This window comes from Anolis sagrei, chromosome 2 (assembly GCF_037176765.1).
Source record: "Anolis sagrei isolate rAnoSag1 chromosome 2, rAnoSag1.mat, whole genome shotgun sequence".
In the NCBI taxonomy this organism is placed as follows: Eukaryota; Metazoa; Chordata; class Lepidosauria; order Squamata; family Dactyloidae; genus Anolis; species Anolis sagrei.
In genome coordinates this window covers 138,447,100-138,471,248 of record NC_090022.1, presented here as the reverse complement: position 1 = coordinate 138,471,248, position 24,149 = coordinate 138,447,100, and the positions used below count along the sequence as shown (strand labels likewise).

The 24,149-nt window shown below is 43.0% G+C and overlaps 1 protein-coding gene across 2 annotated transcripts in view; it reads right to left on the bottom strand.

Annotated features, from left to right (window-relative positions):
• Window positions 1-22,649, bottom strand: part of ANKRD52 (ankyrin repeat domain 52) — a 64,235-nt gene extending 41,586 nt beyond the window's left edge. For both annotated transcript variants that reach the window (XM_060764113.2, XM_060764114.2), the window contains exons 1-4: window positions 22,443-22,649; window positions 13,610-13,693; window positions 3,185-3,263; window positions 1,819-1,889 (exon numbers count right to left, since the gene is read on the bottom strand). In XM_060764113.2, the coding sequence (XP_060620096.2) occupies window positions 1,819-1,889; window positions 3,185-3,263; window positions 13,610-13,693; window positions 22,443-22,469 (261 nt within the window). In that variant the 5' untranslated portion in view covers window positions 22,470-22,649. The remainder of the gene's footprint in view (window positions 1-1,818; window positions 1,890-3,184; window positions 3,264-13,609; window positions 13,694-22,442) is intronic.
• Between the last annotated feature and the right edge of the window lie 1,500 nt (window positions 22,650-24,149).

Sequence of the window (24,149 nt, the reverse complement as noted above, 5' to 3'; positions counted from 1 at the left end):
GATGTAAATAAAACAGAAAAAAAGGAAACAGATAGAATGACAGGAATAGATATGGGCACAAAGAAATTAAATATTTAGGAGTGAAGATTTAGGAAGTGTAGGAAATACACTGCGGTAAGTTGTGTTGCCAATAACTGCACAATATTTTGGCAGTCTTAACTTCATAAGTATGGAAAAGTGCTACCCACAAAGGACTAAGGGAAGCACCGAACTGGCACAGCAAGTACACAGTAACAACCAAGAAGACTTCCATAAGTCCAAACTTCCAATGTGTCACATATGTTGGGGATTCTTAGCTTCAAAAAGTCAAGGCTCTGTATTAATGAGATTAGTCTGAGTTCTAGGGAAGATCGCTCTCTCAAAGCAGCTTACTGTCAGGTCAAAGCTTCAAGATCCCGACATCCAGAGTAAGAACACTGGCAAATACCATGAAAGGCAATAGGGGCAGCAACAAGGTTTGACAACACCCTAATGGGGCATGTGCAGAAAATGTGAGTAGTCAAGACCATCATCATTCCAAGGCTCTGTAAATATGTGATCAGAAGTGATTTCAGTTACACGAACATGCTGCTAATGTATAGTTTACCAAACCCAGAATAAATTTGGGTCAGGATGACTGAGTAAAGAGGAAATAATGCAAAAGAAGCTATCAGAATCTGTCTGGGGAATTCAGATGCTGCCGCCACAGCTAATGAATGCTCTCTGGTGACTCGTGAGGCATAAGAACCTTGGCACGAGGCAAAAGTGGCCCAGTGCCCTACATTTTGACATTGCTCTCTGCCTCTGCTGTTAAAGAAAGATAATATACCACAGTCCCCCCACTCTCCCTCAAATTCTGCCTGAGATGAAGCCCCTACTTACTGAGGGAAGCCAGCCATCAGTAAAGTTGCTGACACTGTTTTAGAGCAAAGAGGTGAATTAATCGAGCCAGCTTAAGTGGTGCTTCTCAGATGTTGGAAATGGCCTGAAGCTGTGAGGCCAGCAGGAAAAAGCAATTATACAAGTTAACTGAATCGGGTGAAGAAGAACGGAAGCTTTTCCAGGAGGATACTCTCTAGGGACCACAGCCTTTGTGCAATTAATGGCAGAAACTTACTCCATAATCTTCTTTACAAGAAACGTATTTGCTGCATTGACAGAAAAGTCCAGTAAGATGTTACAGCATCATATTTACTATCCAGATATCCTATTTTATCAATTTATAGATGTTATCCTATTAACTGCAACACAAGTTTCTCATTCACTGAATCAATACAGGAGCACAGAAGGTCAGTGTCAGTAAGGGATTGTTCTACATTCCCTGACAGACATTGACAGTCTATGTGAGAAATTAACTGCCATTTACTGAATTATTTTTAATCACTTATGGGTGGAACTTTTTGTAAAAGAAGGATCAAAATGAAAATATGCACATAACTCTACCAACCTGTCCTTTCACACTGTAGTCCCACCAACAAAGTTTGGTTGTGAGCATCAGATAAGATTGACAGGCACAGAGTTTAGCCCATACTTGCCTTTAACTATAAACTTCATCACTGATAGCAAGCAAGAATAACATGTACAAGCATTCAACTTTATTAAACACTCCTTTTCTCTGTTTCCTTCTGTAGATGGAGTTTACAGAGAATTCTTTCAGTACCATACTACTCTCCCCATTCTGGACTGCTCTGCCAGTTTCTCAAGCCTCATGGCTTTTAGCATGATTCAGGGTGAGATTGAGTTCGAGGGACAAATAAACTTCTTCAAAATACTACTGTGGGAGACCAAATCTCCTCTGTTGTGTTAATGATGGACCAAAGTCGAGAGTATGACACCTACCTCATTACGAGAAGCTGCAGCACGGTGTAACGGGGTTAGCCAAAGGGTATCCTTTGCATTAACGTTAGCACCTAAGGGATAAAGTAAGTACAGACTATTGGACAACAGAAAGTAAGCACTGCTTGTCCTTGTATTTTAACGCCAGGATTGCTTGATCCTCTTAATCACAGTGCATATCTTGAGAGTTAGTGCTTGCTTTCTTGTAGCACACAAATTACAAGGTAGGGAACATTAACACTAAATTCTTAAAATTATCTGTCAAATTATCTGAGAAGTGAAAATACGACATTACTGATGGCATTATTCCCCCAACCAATAGACATAGTATATTATTATCATATGCATGTCAAGGTTACTATTCTGAAAGTGGAAAAGTTCGGCTTCATTTCAGTAACAATAACTATTCAATTGTCAAAAACAACCCAATTGATTAGCGGAGTAGAAAATGTGATATTCTCTCAAAGGCAGAAATGCATTAAAGAACAATGCTTACAAAAACAGCTTTAAAGGGGGGAAAGAAATACAGATTTCATTAGGCATTAACTATTAGGTTTCACAACCATTTTGATCTTTATATTTGAAGAAAAGAGATTTAAGATGGAACCAGTGGTCTTCAAAAATTAAAACTAGCTTTAAAATTATATACCAGCAGTAGCCAACATATGCCATTTCAGTTAATTTGAGAAAACTTAGCCATGCATTAAGAACCATTTGTGCTTGTCAAGAAAAGCTAACTGTCCTGCAATGTACATCAGAAGAATTAGAATGAATGGAGATTTCAGTTTCAAAACAGAATGACTTGACTGAATCAGAACATTTCCATAAATCTGTGTTCTAAAATCATGCTAGCACTAATAATATTACTACCAGCAATCTGCTAACTGTAGTGTTTTCCCGACTGAAGTGCTAAAATACTTTATAGCTTCTCATTCATTCTTGCAATCATGCAAATCAGATTGCAAATCCCCCTTTAAAGAATTTGACTTGATGAACCATTACAACTTAATGGGAGTTTGAGTCTGATGTTTGAACCAGAAACCAACTGTAGAACCACACAAACTCTATCACAATCATTTTCCAGCCATCTTTGACAATTTAGTCAGTGATATTAAAATATGTCCAAAAAATACAGTGGTTATCACAATATAAAAAATCCAGTATTCCTCTTCCATTCTAGAAAAAGCAGAGCAACTTCTCACTTTGACCTGAAGTCATTACCTAGTAATGTTAACCCTGAATTGCATACTACTATTTCTTATACGAAAATTAAAGGTATGCTTCGTTTTCTTCCTCAATGTATGGCTTTCTGCTGTCAAAACACTTAAGATATATTGTCAAGTTGAAGTCATACACAAATGATACTCACCTGATAGAATAAGGAGTTCAACAATAGGGGCATCCCCCAAATATGCAGCTGCATGCAAAGGGGTTCGTCTCTCTTGGTCCTGATTTGGGAAACAAGGCAAGGATAATCAGAATGTACTTCAGCAGAATCCCGAAGATAAGCCTTTCATAATTTAGATCACCTTCCATGTAAAAATTACAATCTTGTTGTGCTTTTCTACAGTGAACTCTTTCGGTTTATGGCTATGGAGAACTATACTGTGACCTAAGACTTTTACAGCCTGAATCAACAACTGAATTTAAACAGAAAGTAGGATAAATGTAAACCTGTGTATATACAGAGCCGCTACTCCCAATCCCACCCTTTGCCTTATCTCATTATACATAAAGAATTTGTCTGCTGTAAGCAGAGTGTTTTATTAGAAAATGAATTTTCTTCAAGACTTGTTTCCTCCCCAAAAAATACACATGAATTTAACCCTTAAAATGCTTTCATCTTGATCTGTACCATAAAATCTCAAGATCACATATAAAATAAATCAATTAATTTGATTTTAAGAAATAATTTAAGCAGTATAAATGCCCACTCAGCTTTTACAACATAACAGTTTAAAGCCATGTGCCTGCATAAATCTGGGCAAAGCCATAAAGCCCCAATGATTCTAATAAAAAGTGGAACAGAGATGGAATCACAAATGCATTCAACTTATACACCTGTGACTTCTGTACAACTTACAAAATGTTAGTATATATGTCCTGTTCTTTTAACAATATTTCCAGTAAAATACAAAATATAGACAGCCTGCTTGATTTCATTACTTGGTCATACTGACATATCATTTTGACCTATGTAAGACACTGGCTCACAAGGTTTACATCACATCATAATCGGAATGGCTACACTTCACTACATCCAGGTTAAATTAACTCTGTAAACTCACAAGAATATCGTGTTAAAGTATGTGGTCATCTTCCATCCTGACATGCAATCTTATTTTTACTTTGATGCTGCCTTTTCCAATTAATCTTGGAGATAATTCAACTACGAAGGACTACAAGTACTGAACCAAGAGGCATTTTAAACTGTGTTTCTGTGAGATATTACGGGGTTTCTTAGAAGCTTGTCAGTGGTTCATCTACAGAAAGATCTACAATGGCAGATAGATCCTGAAAAACAGCTCAGTAAAACCACTGATGTTGCTGTGTAATTTCTGGTATACTGGGTATGATGTAGGAGATGACATTCAGATGAGGCAAAGGCAAGGTCTAAGGGGTGAAGCCATGGCCCCACATTAAGGAAGTGTGTGTCCCATCATTCTTTGCAACACAGCGAGACTCGACAGAGGAGTCTGAGTTCCTTAGCTGATGAGTTCACAACAAAGGCTAACCTAAAGGTAAAGTTTGGTAGCAAACAAGTTAATCTGACATGTCCTCCATGGAGCTAATAGAATAGCAATTAGGTTCCTAGAAAGACTGACCTGACACAGACACTCCAGACCAGTCAATACACAATAATCTTAATGGCTGAATAAAAACTCAAAACTCTGCCTCCATCCATACTTGAGACTTAATCAGAAGTGGATGCCTATCTTCAGAGAATACACGCAAAGCCTGCAAACACAACCACATAATGCAAACTCAAAGTACCAGATATTTTGAGATCTTCCGGGGAGGCCCTGCTCTCGATCCCGCCTGCCTCACAGGCACGTCTGGCGGGGACGAGAGATAGCGCCTTCTCGGTGGTGGCTCCTCGGCTGTGGAACACCCTTCCCGTGGACATCAGGTTAGCTCCCTCCCTGTTGATATTCCACAGGAAGTTAAAGACCTGGCTATTTAAGAAAGCATTTGATCAAGAAGTGCAATGACTGGTAATTTGACCATAGGAATGGAACAACGGAAATGATATCGGATTGTGGGTTTGACGATGAGACGACTCGGAATGGCTTTGTAGTAATGTTGATGTTTTGATGAGATGTTTTCTGATAATGTTGAATTGTGGATTATTTTACACTATGTTTTGTATTTTGCACCTGTTTTTCTCTGTTGTACACCGCAATGAGTCGCCCTAGGGCTGAGAATTGTGGTATATAAGCGCAGTAAATAAATAAATAAATAAATAAATAAATAATTCCAGTAAAGATTCTGTCGGCTGGGGATCTATGCCACAGGTGTCCCAAAACTGTACAACTCTAGATCCCGCTTCAGAAACAGAAGGGAATATGGATGTAACACATCTGCCCTGTGATTGCATGGACTTCTGGATTGCCAGATTCCAATATTAGAATTTAGGAATGTTGCTTTTATGATTACAATTCTCAAAACTAACATTTTTGTTGTAATGAATCAAAGCTGTTCCTACACCAGTCATCATATTGACCTAAATTCTGTTGGTTAGTCCCCATGAGAACAGACCCATTGAATCAACTGAACTTACTTACTTACTTTACTTAGGCGATCCCTCGTTGGACGAGTAAGATGGTCTTCCATTATGGATTTCCCTGTGGGTCCGTATGTGGCTGTGGAGCCCTATTCTTGCTCTGCATCTTCTTCCGCAGTGAGGGCATTGGTTTCCAGGTGGAAGGCGGTCCCAGTCGGGGTTGGCTTGACGCGCCTTCCTCCTGGCATGTTTCTCTCTTTCACCCTCCACTCGTGCCTCCTCGAATTCTGCAGCACTGCTGGTCACAGCTGTCCTCCAGCTGGAGCGCTCAAGGCCCAGGGCTTCCCAGTTCTCAGTGTCTATGCCAGAGTTTTTAAGGTTGGCTTTGAGCCCATCTTTAAATCTCTTTTCCTGTCCACCAACGTTCCGTTTTCCGTTCTTAAGTTCGGAATAGAGCAACTGCTTTGGGAGACGGTGGTCAGGCATCCGGACAACATGGCCGGCCCAGCGGAGTTGATGTTGGAGGACCATCGCTTCAATGCTGGTGGTCTTTGCTTCTTCCAGCACACTGACGTTTGTCCGCTTGTCTTCCCAGGAGATTTGCAGGATTTTCCGGAGGCAGCGCTGATGGAATCGTTCCAGGAGTTGCATGTGACGTCTGTAGACAGTCCACGTCTCACAGGCATAGAGCAGGGTTGGGAGGACAATAGCTTTATAGACAAGCACCTTGGTCTCCCTACGGATGTCCCGGTCCTCAAACACTCTCTGCTTCATTCTGGAAAATGCTGCACTCGCAGAGCTCAGGCGGTGTTGTATTTCAGCGTCGATGTTGACTTTGATGGAGAGGTGGCTGCCAAGGTAGCGGAAATGATCAACATTTTCTAATGTTACACCATTAAGCTGTATCACTGGCATTGGAGAGAGGTTGGCTGGTGACTGCTGGAAAAGCACCTTGGTTTTTTCAATGTTCAATGACAGGCCGAGCTTCTCGTATGCTTCTGCGAAGGTGTTTAGAGTGGCTTGTAGATCTTCTTCTGAATGCGCACAGATGACATTGTCATCAGCATACTGGAGTTCTATAACAGATGTTGTTGTGACCTTGGTTTTGGCTTTCAGTCTGCTGAGGTTGAATAGCTTGCCATCTGTCCGATAGATGATTTCCACTCCAGTGGGAAGCTTCCCATCAACAAGGTGAAGTATCATAGCGATGAAGATGGAGAATAGAGTTGGGGCAATAACACATCCCTGTTTGACACCGGATTCCACTTTAAAGGGGTCACTTTGGGAGCCACTGCTGTCCAAGACTGTTGCCATCATGTCATCGTGGAGGAGCCGCAGGATGTTCACAAATTTGCTTGGGCACCCGATTTTGTGGAGGATGATCCAGAGAGCGCTGCGATTCACTGTGTCGAATGCCTTTGCAAGGTCGATGAATGCCATGTACAGAGGTTGGTTTTGTTCCCTGCATTTTTCTTGGAGCTGTCGTGCAGTGAAGATCATGTCCACAGTTCCTCTGGAGGGGCGGAAGCCGTTCTGGGATTCTGGGAGGGTGTCTTCTGAGAGGGGCAGAAGGCGGTTTGCAAGGATTCTTGCGAGGATTTTCCCAGCGGAGGTTAGAAGGGAGATACCTCGATAGTTTCCGCAGTCTGTTCTTTCCCCTTTTTTGAAGAGGGTGATGATGGTGGCGTCCTTGAAATCTGCTGGGATTTTCTCGGTCACCCACACTTTTTCTATGAGCTGGTGGAGTTGGTGTGTCAGCTCAGGTCCTCCCTCTTTAAAGATTTCAGCAGGGATCCCATCTGGTCCACTGGCTTTGTTATTCTTCTGTTGGCTGATGGCATTGCTGACTTCTTCCAAACTAGGCAGTGCTGCAAGCTCGTCCCTGGTTTGTTGTTGTGGGATTTGTGAGAGGACCTCTTCGGCCACATTGGAGCTGCAGTTCAGGAGGCTTTGGTAGTGTTCCTTCCAACGTAGTGCAATTGAGTTTTGGTCCTTCAGGAGTTTGGTTCCATCTGATGAGCGTAGAGGCTGTATGCCATGGTTTCTTGGTCCGTAGATGACCTTTGTGGCTTTGAAAAATCCCTGAGCATTATGGGTATCTGCCAGGTGTTGGATTTCTTCAGCCTTCTTTGTCCACCAGATGTTCTTGAGTTCTCTTGTCCTTCTTTGGACCTCAGCTTTTGCACTGGCGTAGATCTTTTTCTTAGCAGCACTGTTGATGTCTCTCTGCCATGTTTGGAAGGCTTTCCTTTGCTTGTCAATTAGCTGTTGGATCTCGATGTCATTTTCATCAAACCAATCTTGATGTTTCTTGGCTTGGTATCCAATAGTTTCTTCGCAGGCTTGGATGATGGAGGTCTTCAGTTTGTTCCAATGTTCCTCAACATTTTCGGGGTGTACTGTGGGTAGATGGTCCTTGAGTGCTGTTTGGAGATGGGCTCGTCTGGAGGGCTCCTGAAGGGCTTGGGTGTTCATTTTGCGCCTTGTCTTCCTTCCTTGGAGTCTGCGCTTGGGAGTGATCTTGATAGCCATCGAGGATCGAATTAGCCTGTGGTCAGTCCAGCAGTCGTCAGCACCTGTCATGGCTCTTGTGAGGAGCATGTCACGGCGGTCTCTGGCGCGTGTGATTACATAGTCTAAGAGGTGCCAATGCTTTGACCGGGGGTGCTTCCATGATGTCTTGAACTTGTTTTTCTGGCGGAAGAGCGTGTTGGTGATGACAAGGTTGTGCTCCGCACATTTGGTGAGAAGCAGGATGCCATTTGAGTTGCTGTTTCCAACCCCGTCTTTTCCTATGGTCCCTGGCCACAGGTCGAAGTCTTGCCCGACTCTTGCATTAAAGTCCCCCAGGAGGATGATTTTGTCCTCCTTAGGTATCCCCGATAGGATGGTGTCCAGCTGACAGTAGAATTTCTCCTTGATGTCTTCATCAGCATCTAGTGTTGGTGCATAGGCACTTATGATGGTTGCCCATTGGTTTTTGGCAAGATCGATTCGGAGGGTTGAGAGTCGTTCGTTGATGCCAGTGGGTGCTTCGGACAGATGTTTCATCAGATCATTTCTGATGGCGAAGCCAACTCCGTGCATTCTTTGGTCTTTTTCGGGCAGTCCCTTCCAGAAGAAGGTGTAGCCTCCTTTTTCTTCCTTCAGCTGTCCCTCTCCTGCTCTCCGGGTCTCCTGAAGTGCTGCTATGTCGATGTTGAAGCGTCCCAGCTCCCTTGCAATGATGGCGGTTCTGCGTTCGGGGTGTTCACTGCCACTGTTGTCCATCAGAGTCCGTACGTTCCACGTACCGAAGTTCATTTTTCTTTTTTGGCCGCAGCGTGGTGACCCCACTGGACGCGGCAGTCCAGTCAGGGATAAGTGAGGCAGACTATGTTTAGGGCACCTTTTCTAGCCCCCTCCCTGTGTGGGGTGAGCAGAGTGGGTCCTAAAAAGGGCTGCTCAGTCGCGGATACAGCTGCCGAACTACTCAACTGCCTCGGACCTTGAGGTAGAACGACTGAGTCCGTACCCACCGCCCATGTGCCAGTCTGTGACTAGGGGCTTCCAGATTTCACAGTCCTGCCCCCGTCGCCACTCGCTGATCGCCATGGGGCTTTGGTTGGTTTGTTTTTATTTTCTTTGGAAGACGCCTGTGCGTGGGTTTTTTTAATGTGTGGAGGTCAGTGCACAACTAATCAACACACAGTCTTCACAGAGTGAGGTTCCACTGGTGATGTAGTTTAACACAATGACCGTGGCTTCTCAGTCTGTTGCAGCCTTCTTCCGCCTTCGCAGCCGTTGTAATATGTGCCATGTTATCCTCCGCCTGCTCCGCTGTTGAGGTCTTTGGGTCTTCGGACTGTGCTTGGTCTGGAACCTCCCCCGCGGCCACTCCTGGGTGTGCACGACTCCAGTTGTTGTGCCTACAGGTTCATCGGAATGCGCAAGCCCCCTCACCATGACAAGGTGACAGTCCATCGAGGGGGGAATCAACTGAAGATGCATGGTGAATCAAGATATAGGTAAATCCTATTAGCTCAACTGGTTTACTCGAATCAAATCTAATAATACGAATTAGGCCACTGAGGGGGAAAAATATCCATAACTTCAAAACTTCCAGGAATATTACACTGCCTGAGGGCTGCAAGCATAAGCATTTACAACAAGAAGAACTAAATTAACACTAGATTTCTAAGTGAGTGCCCACTCGTTATCCCAAAAATCATTACCCTTCAGAGTCAGAAATGTTTATAGTACTGTAAAAAGCATAAAGAACCAGGCTGAATGGTCAAGTAAACACTGAGAAAGGATTCAAGACATTTGAATGAAAAACATCTTCAAAAACAAATGCTGTGCAATTTTGATCTGGAAGCATATGGATCTTGCAATTCAGTGTGCTTTTATGTTTCATGCCAAATATAAGTAACTAAGATAAGGCATGAAATATTTGCCAAAGGCTAACAAGAGGCAGAAAGAACCACTTAGAACCCAAATCAAATTAACCAACATTTCTCCTTTGGGCTTGGTGCCAAGTTTGGGCAATCGAGTAGCAAAATTGGTAAAATGGTAAGATATGAAACAAAACTTTTTTTTGATCGGCCAATGGGTAAAATTGTTAGAGAAATGGGCCAAAACTGACTGAGACATGGATTGACATGTTGAATTGTTAAAAAGAACCAGAAAGTTGGAATTAAACCAACAAGATCGAACTTTGTGTAGTTTTGTTTTTCAGCCTCACAGTCATAAGATGATTCAGTACAGATGAATCAATCCATTTTTAGCCATTTACTTTGCTAATTATTTTCTTAGGCACTAGCTTTTCTCCAATACACTCACTTTCTCTCTCTCTCTCACACTCTCTCTCAATTTTCTGCCACCCCACACCATGCAGAGTGAACAAGCAAAATCAAAGGATAACTTATAGTACCCATCCTGTTGTAACAACAATAGTTGTGCTACAGAACAACTTTTTCTATTCAGGGAAATGTCCAAACAAGTGTAACTACATTATCATCAGCATATTGGAATTCTACAACAGATGTTGTTGTGACCTTGGTTTGGTTTTCAATCTGCTGAGTTTAAATAGCTTGCCATCTGTCCGACAGATGATTTCCATGCCAGTGGGTAGCTTCCTATCAACAAAGTGCATGCTATCAACAAAGTGCAGTATCATAGTGATGAAGATGGAGAATGAGGTTGGGGAAATAACACATCACTGATTGGAAACCTGATTCCATCTTAAATTGGTCACTTTGGGAGTCACTGCTGTCCAAGACTGTTGCCATCATGTCAGCATGGAGGATCCGCAAGTAATTCACAAATTTGTCAGGGCAACCAATTTTTTGGAGGATGGTTCAGAGAACACTGCGATTCACTGTGTCAAATGCCTTTGCAAGGTCAATGACTGCCATGAATTACAAACTAAATTACAAACTACATATGTTACTAAATAATTTTGATCAGTAAACCATTTAGAATAAATTCAGCTTTCAAATATCCATTGACATTCATCTACAGTGTGATGTAGTTGTCTGAGCAGTGGAAAACTTTGAGGACCAAGGTTGAAATCCTTGCTCAGTTGTTGAACCCACTGGTCACCATACTTTGGGCAAGTCACTTTCTGTCCATCTGAGAGGAAGACCAAGGTAAATGCTCTCTGAACCCATCTTCCCAAGAAAGCCTCTCATTATCATCACTGGTCAGAACCAACCTGAAGGCACACAACATCAATCTACCCACCCACTGCACTGCTATTCCACTCTCCTCTTCCCACTCAATTAATCTCTGGTTCCTCATCCCAACTCCTAAGCAATTCCAGCTTGTTCTATGTTACAGGTGAATGCACCTCTGAAATTCTATCATTTCATTATACCAGGATACAAGCAATGCAAAGCCTTAAAGTTTGACTTTTCTTTCCATCACAGTTAAATCTAACAAAAAAATATGTTATACAGAATAGATAGAACATTTTACTTTCCATGTAGGTTTATTTCTCTGCTCACGTGTTTATTATCTAAATGTGTCTGTTTTGCTAACAATGTCCTCCAGTGAACTTGCTATCTGAATGTGGAGATGATTTGCCCCTTTACAATCAAGAAGTGGACTAGGTATTCTTGTCCTTATGAATCACTGGCTTCCTATTTTAATAAGCAGCCAACTGCATCCTGACTATTAGAAAGCTGTCTTAAAACAGGGTGTTCTCATTATCCTACTAGATTTAACAGCTGCCAGTCTTTTCACTTGATTGCTTATATGTCATCAGTTTAACCCTATCATTCTTAGGCACCTTCCACAAAGCTGAATAAAATCCCACATTTTCTGCTTTAAACTGGAATATATGGCAGTGTGAACTGATAACCCAGTTCAAAGCAGATTTTGCGGGATTTTCTGCCTTGATATTCTGTGTTATATAGCTGTGTGGAAGGGTAGCTAGTGCAACCAACATATTTTATAAAATCTTATTTACATTCATCTGCTCACGTATTTCCATATAAAAGACAATTATATAGCTACAAAAAAGCTATGCACCAATTCTTCAAAACCACATTTATCACAAAATCATACTTTACAATGTACGGTAATTTGATCCACTTAAGAAAATACCCAAATATCTTTTGCACAGAAATTGTCTCTAAAGCCAAATGCTAGATTGTTTTGAAACAATGGAGTCCAAAACAGAATAAATCAATGCAAATGAGGTTTTACTGATGATTTCTACAAAGACATTAACCACCTCCATACTCTACTGGAAATAGTCTCCAAATATGTATATGTAAGCATGAGTACTGCTAATGTAGTCAACCCCCCCCCCCCCAAAAAGACTTTAGATTCGCATGCCAGGAAGACAAGCTCAGATTCATAAGTGTCAAATCTCCTGGATTGTTGCAGACATTGAGAGATTCTCCATGTTCTTGGTCCTCCCCAATTCTCATACCAAATGAATTTATAATAATATAAGCCTTGTCACCAACTGTGCTACTTAGTGATAGCGCAAGGTATATACTACATATGCCTATGCTGAATGAGCCAAAGGGATACAAAGAGCCAATTACTAACTTGTGGACAATACAAGAAAGGGGTTTTTTCAAAGCCACTGTTAACACATGCTGTTCTCACTCAGAGACCACAAGACTAATCCAGAACACATTCAGTTCCAAAGACAACAGCTGATGCAGTGCTACCCACTTGTTCCGTAGTTATACCACTACATATGGCACAGCCAATTCCCAATGAAGTCAACGTTTACTAATGATATGCAAGGTTTTCTGTTGTATGTATAAATTCTGAACATGCAAAGTATTTCATCAACCTAATTACACTCCTAGAACAACCTTGTGTCCACAACTATTCCTATTTCATAAATGGGGAGCAGATGACAAAATAAATCAAATCACACTGAAAGAAGCTGACTAAGAGCATGATTGAACTGAATTCTAAAGAGAGATCTCTCCAATGCTAATAAACAAGCTCTGCATTAAAATGACCATATTCAAAAATAGTTAAACATTTGAGCTTGTAAGTATTTGTATATGTACTTTTTGAGAAGACACACTAAAAACAACACACTGCAATTGGATGTTGATCATGTAACAAATTTATGTCGGAGGAATATAATAATAATAATAATAATAATAATAATAATAATAATAATAATAATTTATATTCTGCTCTATCTCCCCAAAGGGACTCAGGGAGGATTCCAAACATAAAAGACAAACATTCAATGCCCAAATATAACAACAATACATCCATACTAACAAAATTTATACAACCCAACATATAAACACAAATTATAACTTAACAAAGTAAACTTAAATAAAAAGCACAGCCTGTTATAACAGACATAAGGCAAAACATCAAACATTGAATGGAAACAATAATTTCCCATTTCCTCGTGGCAAATTGATTAATCATTGCTCAAGATATCTACTGAGCTGGTGGGGTGAGCAGGGCCCCACCAGCTCAACGATCATTCCGTCTCTATTCACATTGTGGACAGAAGGCATTCCACATGGTTACAAGTGAGGCAAGTAGCAAAGAAGCAGAATCAGCAGGTGGAAGAAAAATTATTGCTCCAATACTTACCAACACATTGATATTCTCCTTCTGACTCAGCAGTGACCGCACCTCCTCTATATCGCGGTTAAAGATGGCTTGGACCAGAGGAGGCTATAGAGGGGGAAAATGAAGTACTGTTAATATGCAAAAAGGCGATACCATAATGTGCTATGCTTTCTCCTACAACTCCATAATCTGTAGTTATTGTCCCGACAGTGTCTCATGGCAGTTGTAGTCCAAAACATAATGGCTTATATTTTGCCATTACAAGTAGCTGGAATTCATCCTTTCTCCTCATTACAGATTAGTTACGTGAATGCATATTTTATTTCACTTATAAATATTCATTCACATAATGCATTATCACGTTCAGGTGTGGGGAATCTTTGGACTGCCAGAAGTTCTGGACTACACTATCATAATGAATTGCCATAAGCCATGTTGGTTGGGTGGGTATACTGGGAACTACAGGCCAAGGCACCTGACGGGACCAAAGATTTTCAACCCTGATTTAACTGCTAACGTGCGCAACCATTTTCCTTGCTACTTCTGGCTCCACTGTTATTAGATTGTTTTCCAAGCAGCCAAGAACAGGCAGCCTGAGCTCTTCCAATCCGTCCCAGTGCTGCTACACACCCACCCATTTCAGATACAAAGTGGCTAGTTTAGCTCTTCCAAAAGTTCAGCTTGTGCGTGTGACTTCAAATCACCTGTCACCTAATATGGACCCTAGGAATTGCATAGGGTTTTTTTTAGGCAAGTAATATCCAGAGATGGTTTTGCCAGTTAAGTCCTCTATGAGGATGCCCCTGAATAAAACAGTGGGTTCCTGGTATCAACTGGGCTTTGTTTCCAGGAACCCCATCCTCACCCCCCATGGATACCAAAATCTGTACATGCTCAAGTTTCATTTTAAGCAACTGATTTTAAACTGGATATAAGTGATTTTAATGTTTGTATATATTTATGATTTATGTCTTGGCATTGAATGTTTGCCACATATATGTATATATGTTGTGTTCTGCCCTGAGTCCCCTGCGGGGTGAGAAGGGTGGAATATAAATGTTCTAAATAAATAAATAAACCCATTCTATAAAATGATAACATCAAGGATTGATTTTTTAAAAGCATTATCAAGCCGTGGTTGGTTGAATCAGTAGATCAGGCCTGAAAAATCTGTGTCCATCCAGGTGTATTGGAAACCAGTTCCCAGAATTCCTCATCACTGGACAAGGTGGCTAGGGCTTCTTGGAATTGCAAGTCCCAAACCTGGGAAGCCACGTGATGTACACTTCTGAAGTAGATAAAGAACCCACTGATATTGCTGTACATATGTTTAGTAATGGTAATAGTCTCCCAATTTCTAGAAGGCAACCCAATGTAAGGATTAATCAAATGTAGGGGGATCTCTCTTACATTTGGGTGATAAAGCACTGGTGGACTAACACCTCATTTCTCAACTGCTTCAGTTGTAGCTTTATATGGTCTCTTTCATCATTAAAATTTTGATGGTCTGCTAAATGTCCAAGGAATCTCCCCCACTGCATTACCCTGGTGCTGGAGTTTTGGGCATGCTTCTGACAGCCAGGACTCCAGGACCAGACTCCACCGTCCATCACAGAAGTTCTCCTGTGAAAACGGTCCACTTATAGCTCACAGAAGACTAGACACCTTTGCCTTAACAACCAGCTTTGAAGAACCTTCCACAAGAGCTCTTGCAGCTCATCCCATACAGATTCTCTACATGATGAAAAAGAGAAAATGGCAACCACCAGCCTCAAGCCCAAAGTTAACCGAGTTTTTTTCTCAGAATCTAGGGAGAATATCTTAAAAGTCCACATATCAGATGGTTATTGATAAGAAAAGTTACCTATTACAGGGAGCATGTAGTTTAAATATAGCTTGAACAATCAAGAAACTTCACCAGCGCGTTCACATTTAAACATGTTGCATTCAAGATCATGACCCAAATATGTTACATCACATTTAAATTGTTTTACACTAATTAAATTTGATTGAGAAACCCAAGAAAGAAAAGCCTCTGTATTCTAGATTTTATATAATTGTTTAAATTTCATTTAGATTACCATATATTATTTGCGAGAAAAGCAAACAAGGTATGGCAATAAATGACTTCCTTTTTCTCTTAATGATGCATGAAGGTAGACAGGCAATTTGTATTCTGACTTTTCAGAGGTGTAAAAATTGCTGTAATCAAATCTGATGTTTACACAGGGATCCTATTGCTGAGACACAGCTTGATTCCATACCTCAATCTCATTAACCAGGGTAAGACTACCTAACAAAACAAAACAAACAAAAGAGCATCAGGAACCTAACCACTAAAATCTAAAATCTGCCACATCTGTACTTTTTCAAAGTATCTTCTTCTTTATACCTAAGTCTGGAAAATTGAGATAGCTTAGAAGTTGACTTAAAAATACTCAACTTATCTGAGAAGAAAGTACACTGACCCAGGAATACAATGCCCATTTGGTTAATTCATCAGAAGCTACACCTCTTTTCACCACCCAGCATCATACCAACACACTTCAAAATCCTGCTGCTTATTTCTCCGTATGATGATTAAAATGTAAATTCATTTTGACTGCATAACTTGACCAAGCCTTTCTTAACGCAGGCACAATACATAGCACACAAGATCTGAAAGACTTAAGAGTCATTGTTGGGCACTCTAGAGTGCAAAGCATATATCTAACAGGAATACACAAGCCAAACCGTTCCTTTATCCTCTTGGCACAGCTAAAAACTGCAGTCCCAATAAGAGAAAGGAAAATCGTGCACAGAGTGGTACTCAGTGCCCTTGTAGGCTTTCTTATGCACATGAATACAGACTAGTACAAGGCAGCACTAAGGCCTATCTCATCGGCTCAGCTCATCTTCCACAGGAAAACCTTCAATCTTTGTTCTTCCTCCCACAGAAACCTTTCGGTCCAGCTAACCTCTGGTTTGGAGCCAGTATGATGTAATGGTCTTAGTATTGGGGTCTGAATCCCACCCAGCCATGGGAACCCCTTGAGTGACCTTAGGAAAATTACACTCTCTTGTCCTCAGAGGAAGGCAACGGCAAACTTTCTCTGATAAATTTTGTCAGAAGTCAGAAATGACTGGAGAGCATACAGCAACAAGAAATAACCCCTGGTTTACTCAAGTTCTTGGATAAAGCTGCAAAAGGAGGGAGACAAGGACGAGATGCATCAGCCTAATGGAATGCAGGGAACTTAGCATCCCTTCTTAAAAAGAGTACTTTCCTTAAAGATCATCATGCCCCTGCAATTTGGTGTTGCTCCTTGAACAACTAGGAGGACACACCCACACAATGTTCACAAGATGCTTTGATTACAAAAGCCCACATCAAATCTGTGTGTCTAATGAATGTTCAAGTCCTGGACATGGAAAGTCTAATGACAGCATTCAATGCAAAAGAACTGGCATATTAAGGGATCTTAGAAAAAATGCTGCAAGTTCTAAGGAGTCAATTTTAAATATTTTCAACCAGCCAGAATCCATTCAGAAGGGGAAAAAATTAATTCCAATCATATAAAATTTCTAACGCAGTCTCTTAAAAACCTGGAAATTTTCCAGCACTGAGCAATTATTTATCTTACAGAGCTGACATAAAGATAAATGATATTTATTTCAAAATATTCAGCAATTAAATATACAATAGTGGTGATTATTAATCTCTCTCAAACACACTCCAATTTCTTGCTTCCATCTCCTAGAAATGGAAGCAACACTGCACCAGTTTATGTATCTACACAGGTCCCAGAAAACTACTTTATAAAACAAGGTGGTGTGAAGAAAAGAGCCATCTCTGTAGGCTATCCTTCAGGCTAACATTGTAAAAAAAAAAAGCCTGGGACAATCTGAATGAAAAGGCCACTTTACCCACTATCCCAAGAGGCACTGCACCAACAAAAGGAATGTAGTTTAACTGAAATGAACAGTTTAAAATTCAAACACTGCAAGGAAGCTGTACTGGCCAAGTACCAATAACCTGCAAACAAAGAAGAGAATGGATTCTTCCAGGTGGGTGTGATGCTGAAAGAACGGGGATTTGCATTGTGCTTGGAAGAATGAAAACCAGGCATTCTGGGTTTTTTGTGTGTGTGTGTCAGGAGCAACTTGAGAAACTGCAAGCTGTTTCTGGTGTGAGAGAATTGGCCGTCTGCAAGGATGTTGCCCAGGGGATGTCTGGATGTTTTACCATCCTATAGGAGGCTTCTCTTATGTCTTCGCATGAGAAGCTGGAGCTAACAGACGGAAGCTCACCCCACTCCATGGATTCAAACTGCCAATCTTTCATTCAGCAGTCTGCCGGCACAAGGGTTTAACCCATTGCGCCACCCAGGGTCCAGACTGCAAGTCCTTTTTACAATAAGAAAAACAAGCTATGTTACAGAAGCATCCAGCCACGACCTCGGAATATTACATCCAATAAGTTACACAGCATAATATAATGATGAACAGGAGTTTTGATGCCCTCAGTCTTGACAATACTTTATCATTACATTACTTTAAAAAAATCTTCTTTTAAAAAAGGGTACAAGATAAACTCAAAAAATAACTCCCAAAAAGTGCATATAAGGAAAGTCAAACACCATGCCACTGGGAATCAATGAAACACAGCTCAAATCTTATAATGCTCACAGGACATATTCAAGTCAGAAAATGTAAAGCGGATCATGAGAGAAACGGTCAAACAAAGGTGTAATCAGGTGTTGTCGAAGGGTTCATGGCTGAAATCACAGGGTTGCTGTGAGTTTTCCAGACTGTATAGCCATGTTCCAGAAACATTCTCTCCTGATGTTTTGCCCACATCTATGGTAGCCATCCTCAAAGGTTATGAAGACCTCACAACCTCTGAAGATGCATGCCATAGATGAAGGCCAAACATCAGGAGATAATGCTTCTGGAACATGGCCACATAGCCCGGAAAATTCACAGCAACCCAAAGGTGTAATGGTACTAATAGAACAGAGATGGGAACTGTGTAGCCTTACAGATGTTATTAGGCTGCAATTCCCATCATTCCTGGCCACTACCACTGCAGGTTGGAGTTGTAGTCCAATGACTTCTGGAAGGCAACGCCATCACTACCATTACTAAACCATTACCAACACCATTACCAAAGCAGTTAATGAAGTTTAGCTCAAAATGGTGGTTTGTGAAGTCCACCAGTCATTGGGTGATGGTTTTTGATGAGTAATCAGGGGAAAAAAACAAATGCAGCCAATGGGTACAAACTTGGGTTCGATCCCTGGAATGTTAAAAATTGGCTATTCTGCTGATTGCATCTCCCAGTACAAACCTGCCCAGGCCCTGAGATCCTCAAAAGAGGTCTTTCTCCCGGCCCTATCACTATCGAAAACACAGTTGGCAGGTTTGTGAAGGAGGGCTTCCTCAGTGGCTGCCCCTCAAGTCTGGAACTCCCTTCTGATTAAGGAAATCAAAATTAATTCCTCCCAGCTGCCCATTCAGTGGCAGGCAAAAACCTTTCTATTCAGGAAGGCTTTTAAACAAGATAGTTTTAAGACCAAGCCTGGGGGTGATGTGTTTTATTTATTTTAATAGGTTTGTTTAATTGTTCGACTGCTTTTACCTATATCTTTTAAATATATCTATGTTTAATTCTATTTTAATGTTTGTACATTTTTAGGTTTGAAATTATACATTGTATTGCCTTTATTGTTAGTTGTGTTGGATCTACTTTTAAGGAAATAAAGTAAGAATAGAACATAATAATAACAACAATTTAAAAAACACTGCCTGTCCCCATATTACATAGTTTGAGACAAACCCATAAATGTCTACACAGAGAGATTACAGACAGGGCAAGTTGTAAGCTTTGCAAATGTAACATGCACCAGTATCCAAAATTTGACTTGCCGATCAGCAGAAATGCAACCTAATATGCTGCACATATACATCATGGGAAAATGATTTGTCTATAAAAAGGACTCTTATATAGAAGAAGGTATTTTGGGAAATGACAGACTTGGTTCATTTTGGCATGTGTAAATAAGGGAATACAAAAGAGGAAGCCCCTCAATCTGGAGGGAGAGGCAGAGCGAGGTGCAGCACTAGACAGTGCCCAAGAAATAGTGTTGCCACTTGGATCCCAAGCCTGCCTTTAAGACAGATAGAGGAATTGTACCGAATTTTCCTTTCACAACAGAGGAGCGGAGAGGAGAAACGACCTCTGGAGAAAAAAAATCTTCCTTGCTCCACTTCCTGGAGAAGAGAGCATGCATCTACATTGCAGAATTAATGCCATTTGACACCACTTGAACTGCCATGGCTCAATGCTATGGAAGGATGTTACACTGAGGAGGGGGCAAGCTTGTTTTCTGCATATCTGGAGACTAGGACACAGAGCAGTGGATTCAAATTGTGGGAAAAATTATTCCACCTGAACATTTGGAAGAACTTCCTGAAGGTAAGAGCAGTGGAATGTGCTACCTCAGAGTGTGGTGCAGTCTCCTTCTCTGGATGTTTTTAAGCAGAGGTTGTATGGCCATCTGTTGGGGGTGCTTTGATTATGTGCATGGCAGAATGGGATTGGACTGGATGATGAGTTACTGTGAGTTTTGCAGATAACTACAGCTTGTAGAATTACAAAGTAGGAAAGATTGCAAAAATCATCCAATCCTGGGCTGATGTGAGTTATCCGGGCTGCATGGCCATGTTCCAGAAGCATTCATAGAATTATAGAGCTGGAAGAGACCTTGTGGGCCATCCAGTCCAACCCCCTGCCAAGAAGCAGGAAAACTGCATTCAAAGCACCCCCAATGGTCATTCTCGCCTGACGTTTCACCCACATCTACAGCAGCACCTTCAGAGGTTCTGAGGTATATTGGAACTAAGTGAGAGAGGTTTATATATCTGTGGAAGATCCAGAGATGGAGAAAGAACTCTTGTATGTTGGAGGCAAGTGTGAATGGTGCAATTAATCACCTTGACTAGCATTGAAAAGCCTTGCAGCTTCAAAGCCTGGCTGCTTCCTGCCTGGGGGAATCCTTAGTTGAGAGGCCTGATTTTTCTTGTCTGGAATTCCTGTGTTTTCAAAGTGTTTTTCTTTATTTGCTGATGTGATTTTAGAGTTTTTTTAAAAATACTGATAGCCAGATTTTGTTCATTTTCATTGTTTCCTTCATCCAGTCCGTTGTAGGAACCACTGAGTTGCTATCAGTTTGTCAAGCTTATGGCCATGCTCCAGCAGCATTCTCTCCTGACGTTCCGCTGCATCTTCAGATGAGCCTCTGAAGATATCAGCCACATCTGAAGGTTCGTCTGAAGATGCCAGCCACAGATGCAGGTGAAACTTCAGGAGAGAATGCTGCTGGAGCATGGCCATAAGCCTGAAAAACTGATAGCAACTTAGTGATTCCTACAATCACGGAGGAGAGGATGCTGCTGGAGAGGATGCTGCAGGAACATGGCCATACAGCCTGAAAAACTCACAGCAACCCAGTGATTCCCAGAACGGATTGGATGACCTTTGTGGTTTTTCCAACTCTGTAATTCTTTTTTTTCCCTCCATGTCAGGAGAAACTTGAGAAACTGCAAGTCACTTCTGGTATGAGATAATTGGCCATCTGCAAGGACATTCCCAGGAGACACACGGATGTTTTTGATGTTTTACCCTCCTTGTGGGAGACTTCTCTCATGTCCATGCATGGGAAGCTGAAGCTGACAGAGGGCGCTCCCCGGATTCAGCTAGCACAAGGGTTTAACCCATTGCACCATGGGGAATCCTGTGATTATGTATTGTTGAAGGCTTTCATGGCAGGAATCACTGGGTTGTTGCAGGTTTTTTAGGCTGTATGGCCATGTTCTCTTCTGACGTTTCGCCTGCATCTGTGGCAAGCATCTTCAGAGCCTCAGCTTAAGCGGCTGAGGGGGGGAAGGAAGGGGCCTGAGGCTCTGATGATGCTTGCCACAGATGCAGGCGAAACGTCAGGAGAGAATGCCTCTAGAATATGGCCATACAGCCCAAAAAAAATCTACAACCTAGATTCCGTGATTCTTTAAATAATCCAAAGGATACTAGTTGTTGGAAATTACAACCTCTAGTAATTTGATCTCTAAAAGATCATGCTTTCCTAAAACTGGTGCCTTTCCAAACTACAACTCCGGGGATGACATAGCATGGGGCCAGTGAAGTTCAAGCGGTGTCCAACTGCATTAGTTCGACAGTGCAGACGCGCCCTGAGGCGGCGGCGGTGGCGGCGACGAGGCTCCCTCCCCGAATGCGGCCTTGGCATCATGGCCGGGGGAGGGGGCGCCGTGGAAGGCAACCCGGCAAGGACTGGAAAAGAAGGAAGGAAGGAAGGAAGGAAGGAAGGAAGAAAGGAAGAGCAAGAGAAGGGACGCCGCGTTCTCCCTGGGGCGCCAGGGCTCAATGCTATGGAATCCTGGGAGCTGTGGCTTTTTGTTGACGCGCTTTCATCCCTCTTGGGCTGAAGGCCTTGCAAAGTGGGTCCGCTAGCCTCGAGCCATGGCCGCGAGAGCGGGGCCAAACTGCGTCCATCCACAGTGAGGAGAGGAGGAGGAGGAGGGAGGCCTGCCTGCCTGCCGCGCTGCTGCGCCTCCTTGGGCGGGAAAGGCGGGCGTTGCCGAGGCCCGCCTTCCTCCTCCTCTCCTTCTCCTGGCTTCCCCCACTGAGGAGGGGGTTCCTCTGGGGCGGCGGGGCCAAGGAGGCTGGGGGAGGCGGGGAGGGGAGTTTCCCGCCGAGCGAGGAAGGGGCGGCTCCGGACTAGGCCGCGCATCCCCAGGCTCGCGTGGCGGGCGCGGCCGGGAGGGAGGGGGAGGCCTCGGCGTTCCCGCGGGATACCTGGTCCGTGATGCTGAGGATCCCCATCTCCGGGCGGGGCCGCCCCCACCTCGCTCAGCAGCAGCAGGAGCGCCGCCACCGCCGCCTCCGCGCTCCCGGCATCGATGGCGCTTCAGTGGCCGCCGCGGCACGCAGGCAAGCAAGCAGGCAGGCTCCCGGAGAGGCAGCGCCGAGGCAGGAGCAGCAGCAGAGGGAGGAGGAGGAGGAGGAGGAGGAGGAGGAGGAGGAGGAGGGACTGAGCCCGCCCTCCCTTCGCAGGAAGGCAGGCAGGCAGGCGGGCGAGAAAGAGAGCAGGCCCCGCCGGGAGAGCGCCCCTAGCGGGCCGGCCCCGCCACTGCAGGCCCCGGAGCAGAAGGAGGCAGGCGAGTCTGAGCTCACGGCCCTCGGAGAACAGCCATTGTGCGCATGCGCTGACCCGGCAAATCTGTGTATTGTGCTCCTTCCAGCAGATGATGCCACTTTGATGCTCGAAAGCGAGGAGGAGCTGAGCAGCCTTCTTGTTAAATTGCATACACTTGGCAAGTTGCATACACAAGGTGAAAGAAGAATGTGCAAAGGCTGGGTCGCAGTTAAACATCAAAAAAACCAAGATTCTGGCAACCAGACTGATTGATAACTGGCAAGCAGAAGGAGAAAACGTGCAGGCAGTGACAGACTTTGTATTTCTAGGAGCAAAGATAACTGCAGATGCAGACCTCAGCCAGGAAATCAGAAGACGTTTGCTTCTTGGGAGGAGAGCAATGCCCAATCTTGATAAAATAGTGAAGAGTAGAGACATCACACTGGCAACAAAGATCCGCATAGTTAAAGCAATGGTATTCCCAGAGGCAGCCCTAGGTAATTTTCAACGTAAGCAAACAATATTTTGGTCCCCCCACCCCAACCAATCACTGATCTATATTTTCTGTTCGTTGTGGGAGTTCTGTGTGCCATATTTGGTTCAATTCTATCATTGGTGGAGTTCAGAATGCTCTTTGATTTTAGGTGAACTATAAATCCCAGTAACTACAACCGAACTCACATATGTCAAGGTCTATTTTCCCCCAAGAGCGCCTCAAGAGCGCCCCTGGCCAAAATCAACTATACTGCGAATGCTTACTTTGTGTAATGGGTTGAGCCGCCCCTGGGTATTCCCCATAGAAACCTATGGATGTGAGAGCTGGGCCATAAGGAAGATAGACACTGTTGAACTGTTGTGTTGGAGGAAAATTGAGAGAGTGCTTTGGACCATAAGAAGTCCATACTCCAGGAAATAATACCCAGCTGCTCACTGTAGGGAAGGGTAGTAGAGACAAAGATGAAGTACTTTGGCCACATCCTGAAGACAGGAAAGCTTGGAGAAGATCATGATGCTGGGGAAAATGGAAGGAAAAAGGAAGAGGGGCCAACCAAGGGCAAGATGGGTAGATGGCATCCTTGAAGGGACTGGCTGGACCCTGAAGGAGCTGGGGATGGTGACAGCTGACAGAGAGCTCTGGCGTGGGCTGGCCCATGAGGTCACGAAGAGTCAGAAGCAACTGAACAAATGAACAACAACAAAGAGACATCACCCTGGCAACGAAGATCCATATAGTTAAAGCAATGGTATTCTCCATAGTCACCTACGGATGTGAGAGCTGGGCCATAAGGAAGGCTGAGCGAAGGAAGATAGATGCTTTTGAACTGTGGTGCTAGAGGAAAATTATGAGAGTGCTTTGGACCATAAGA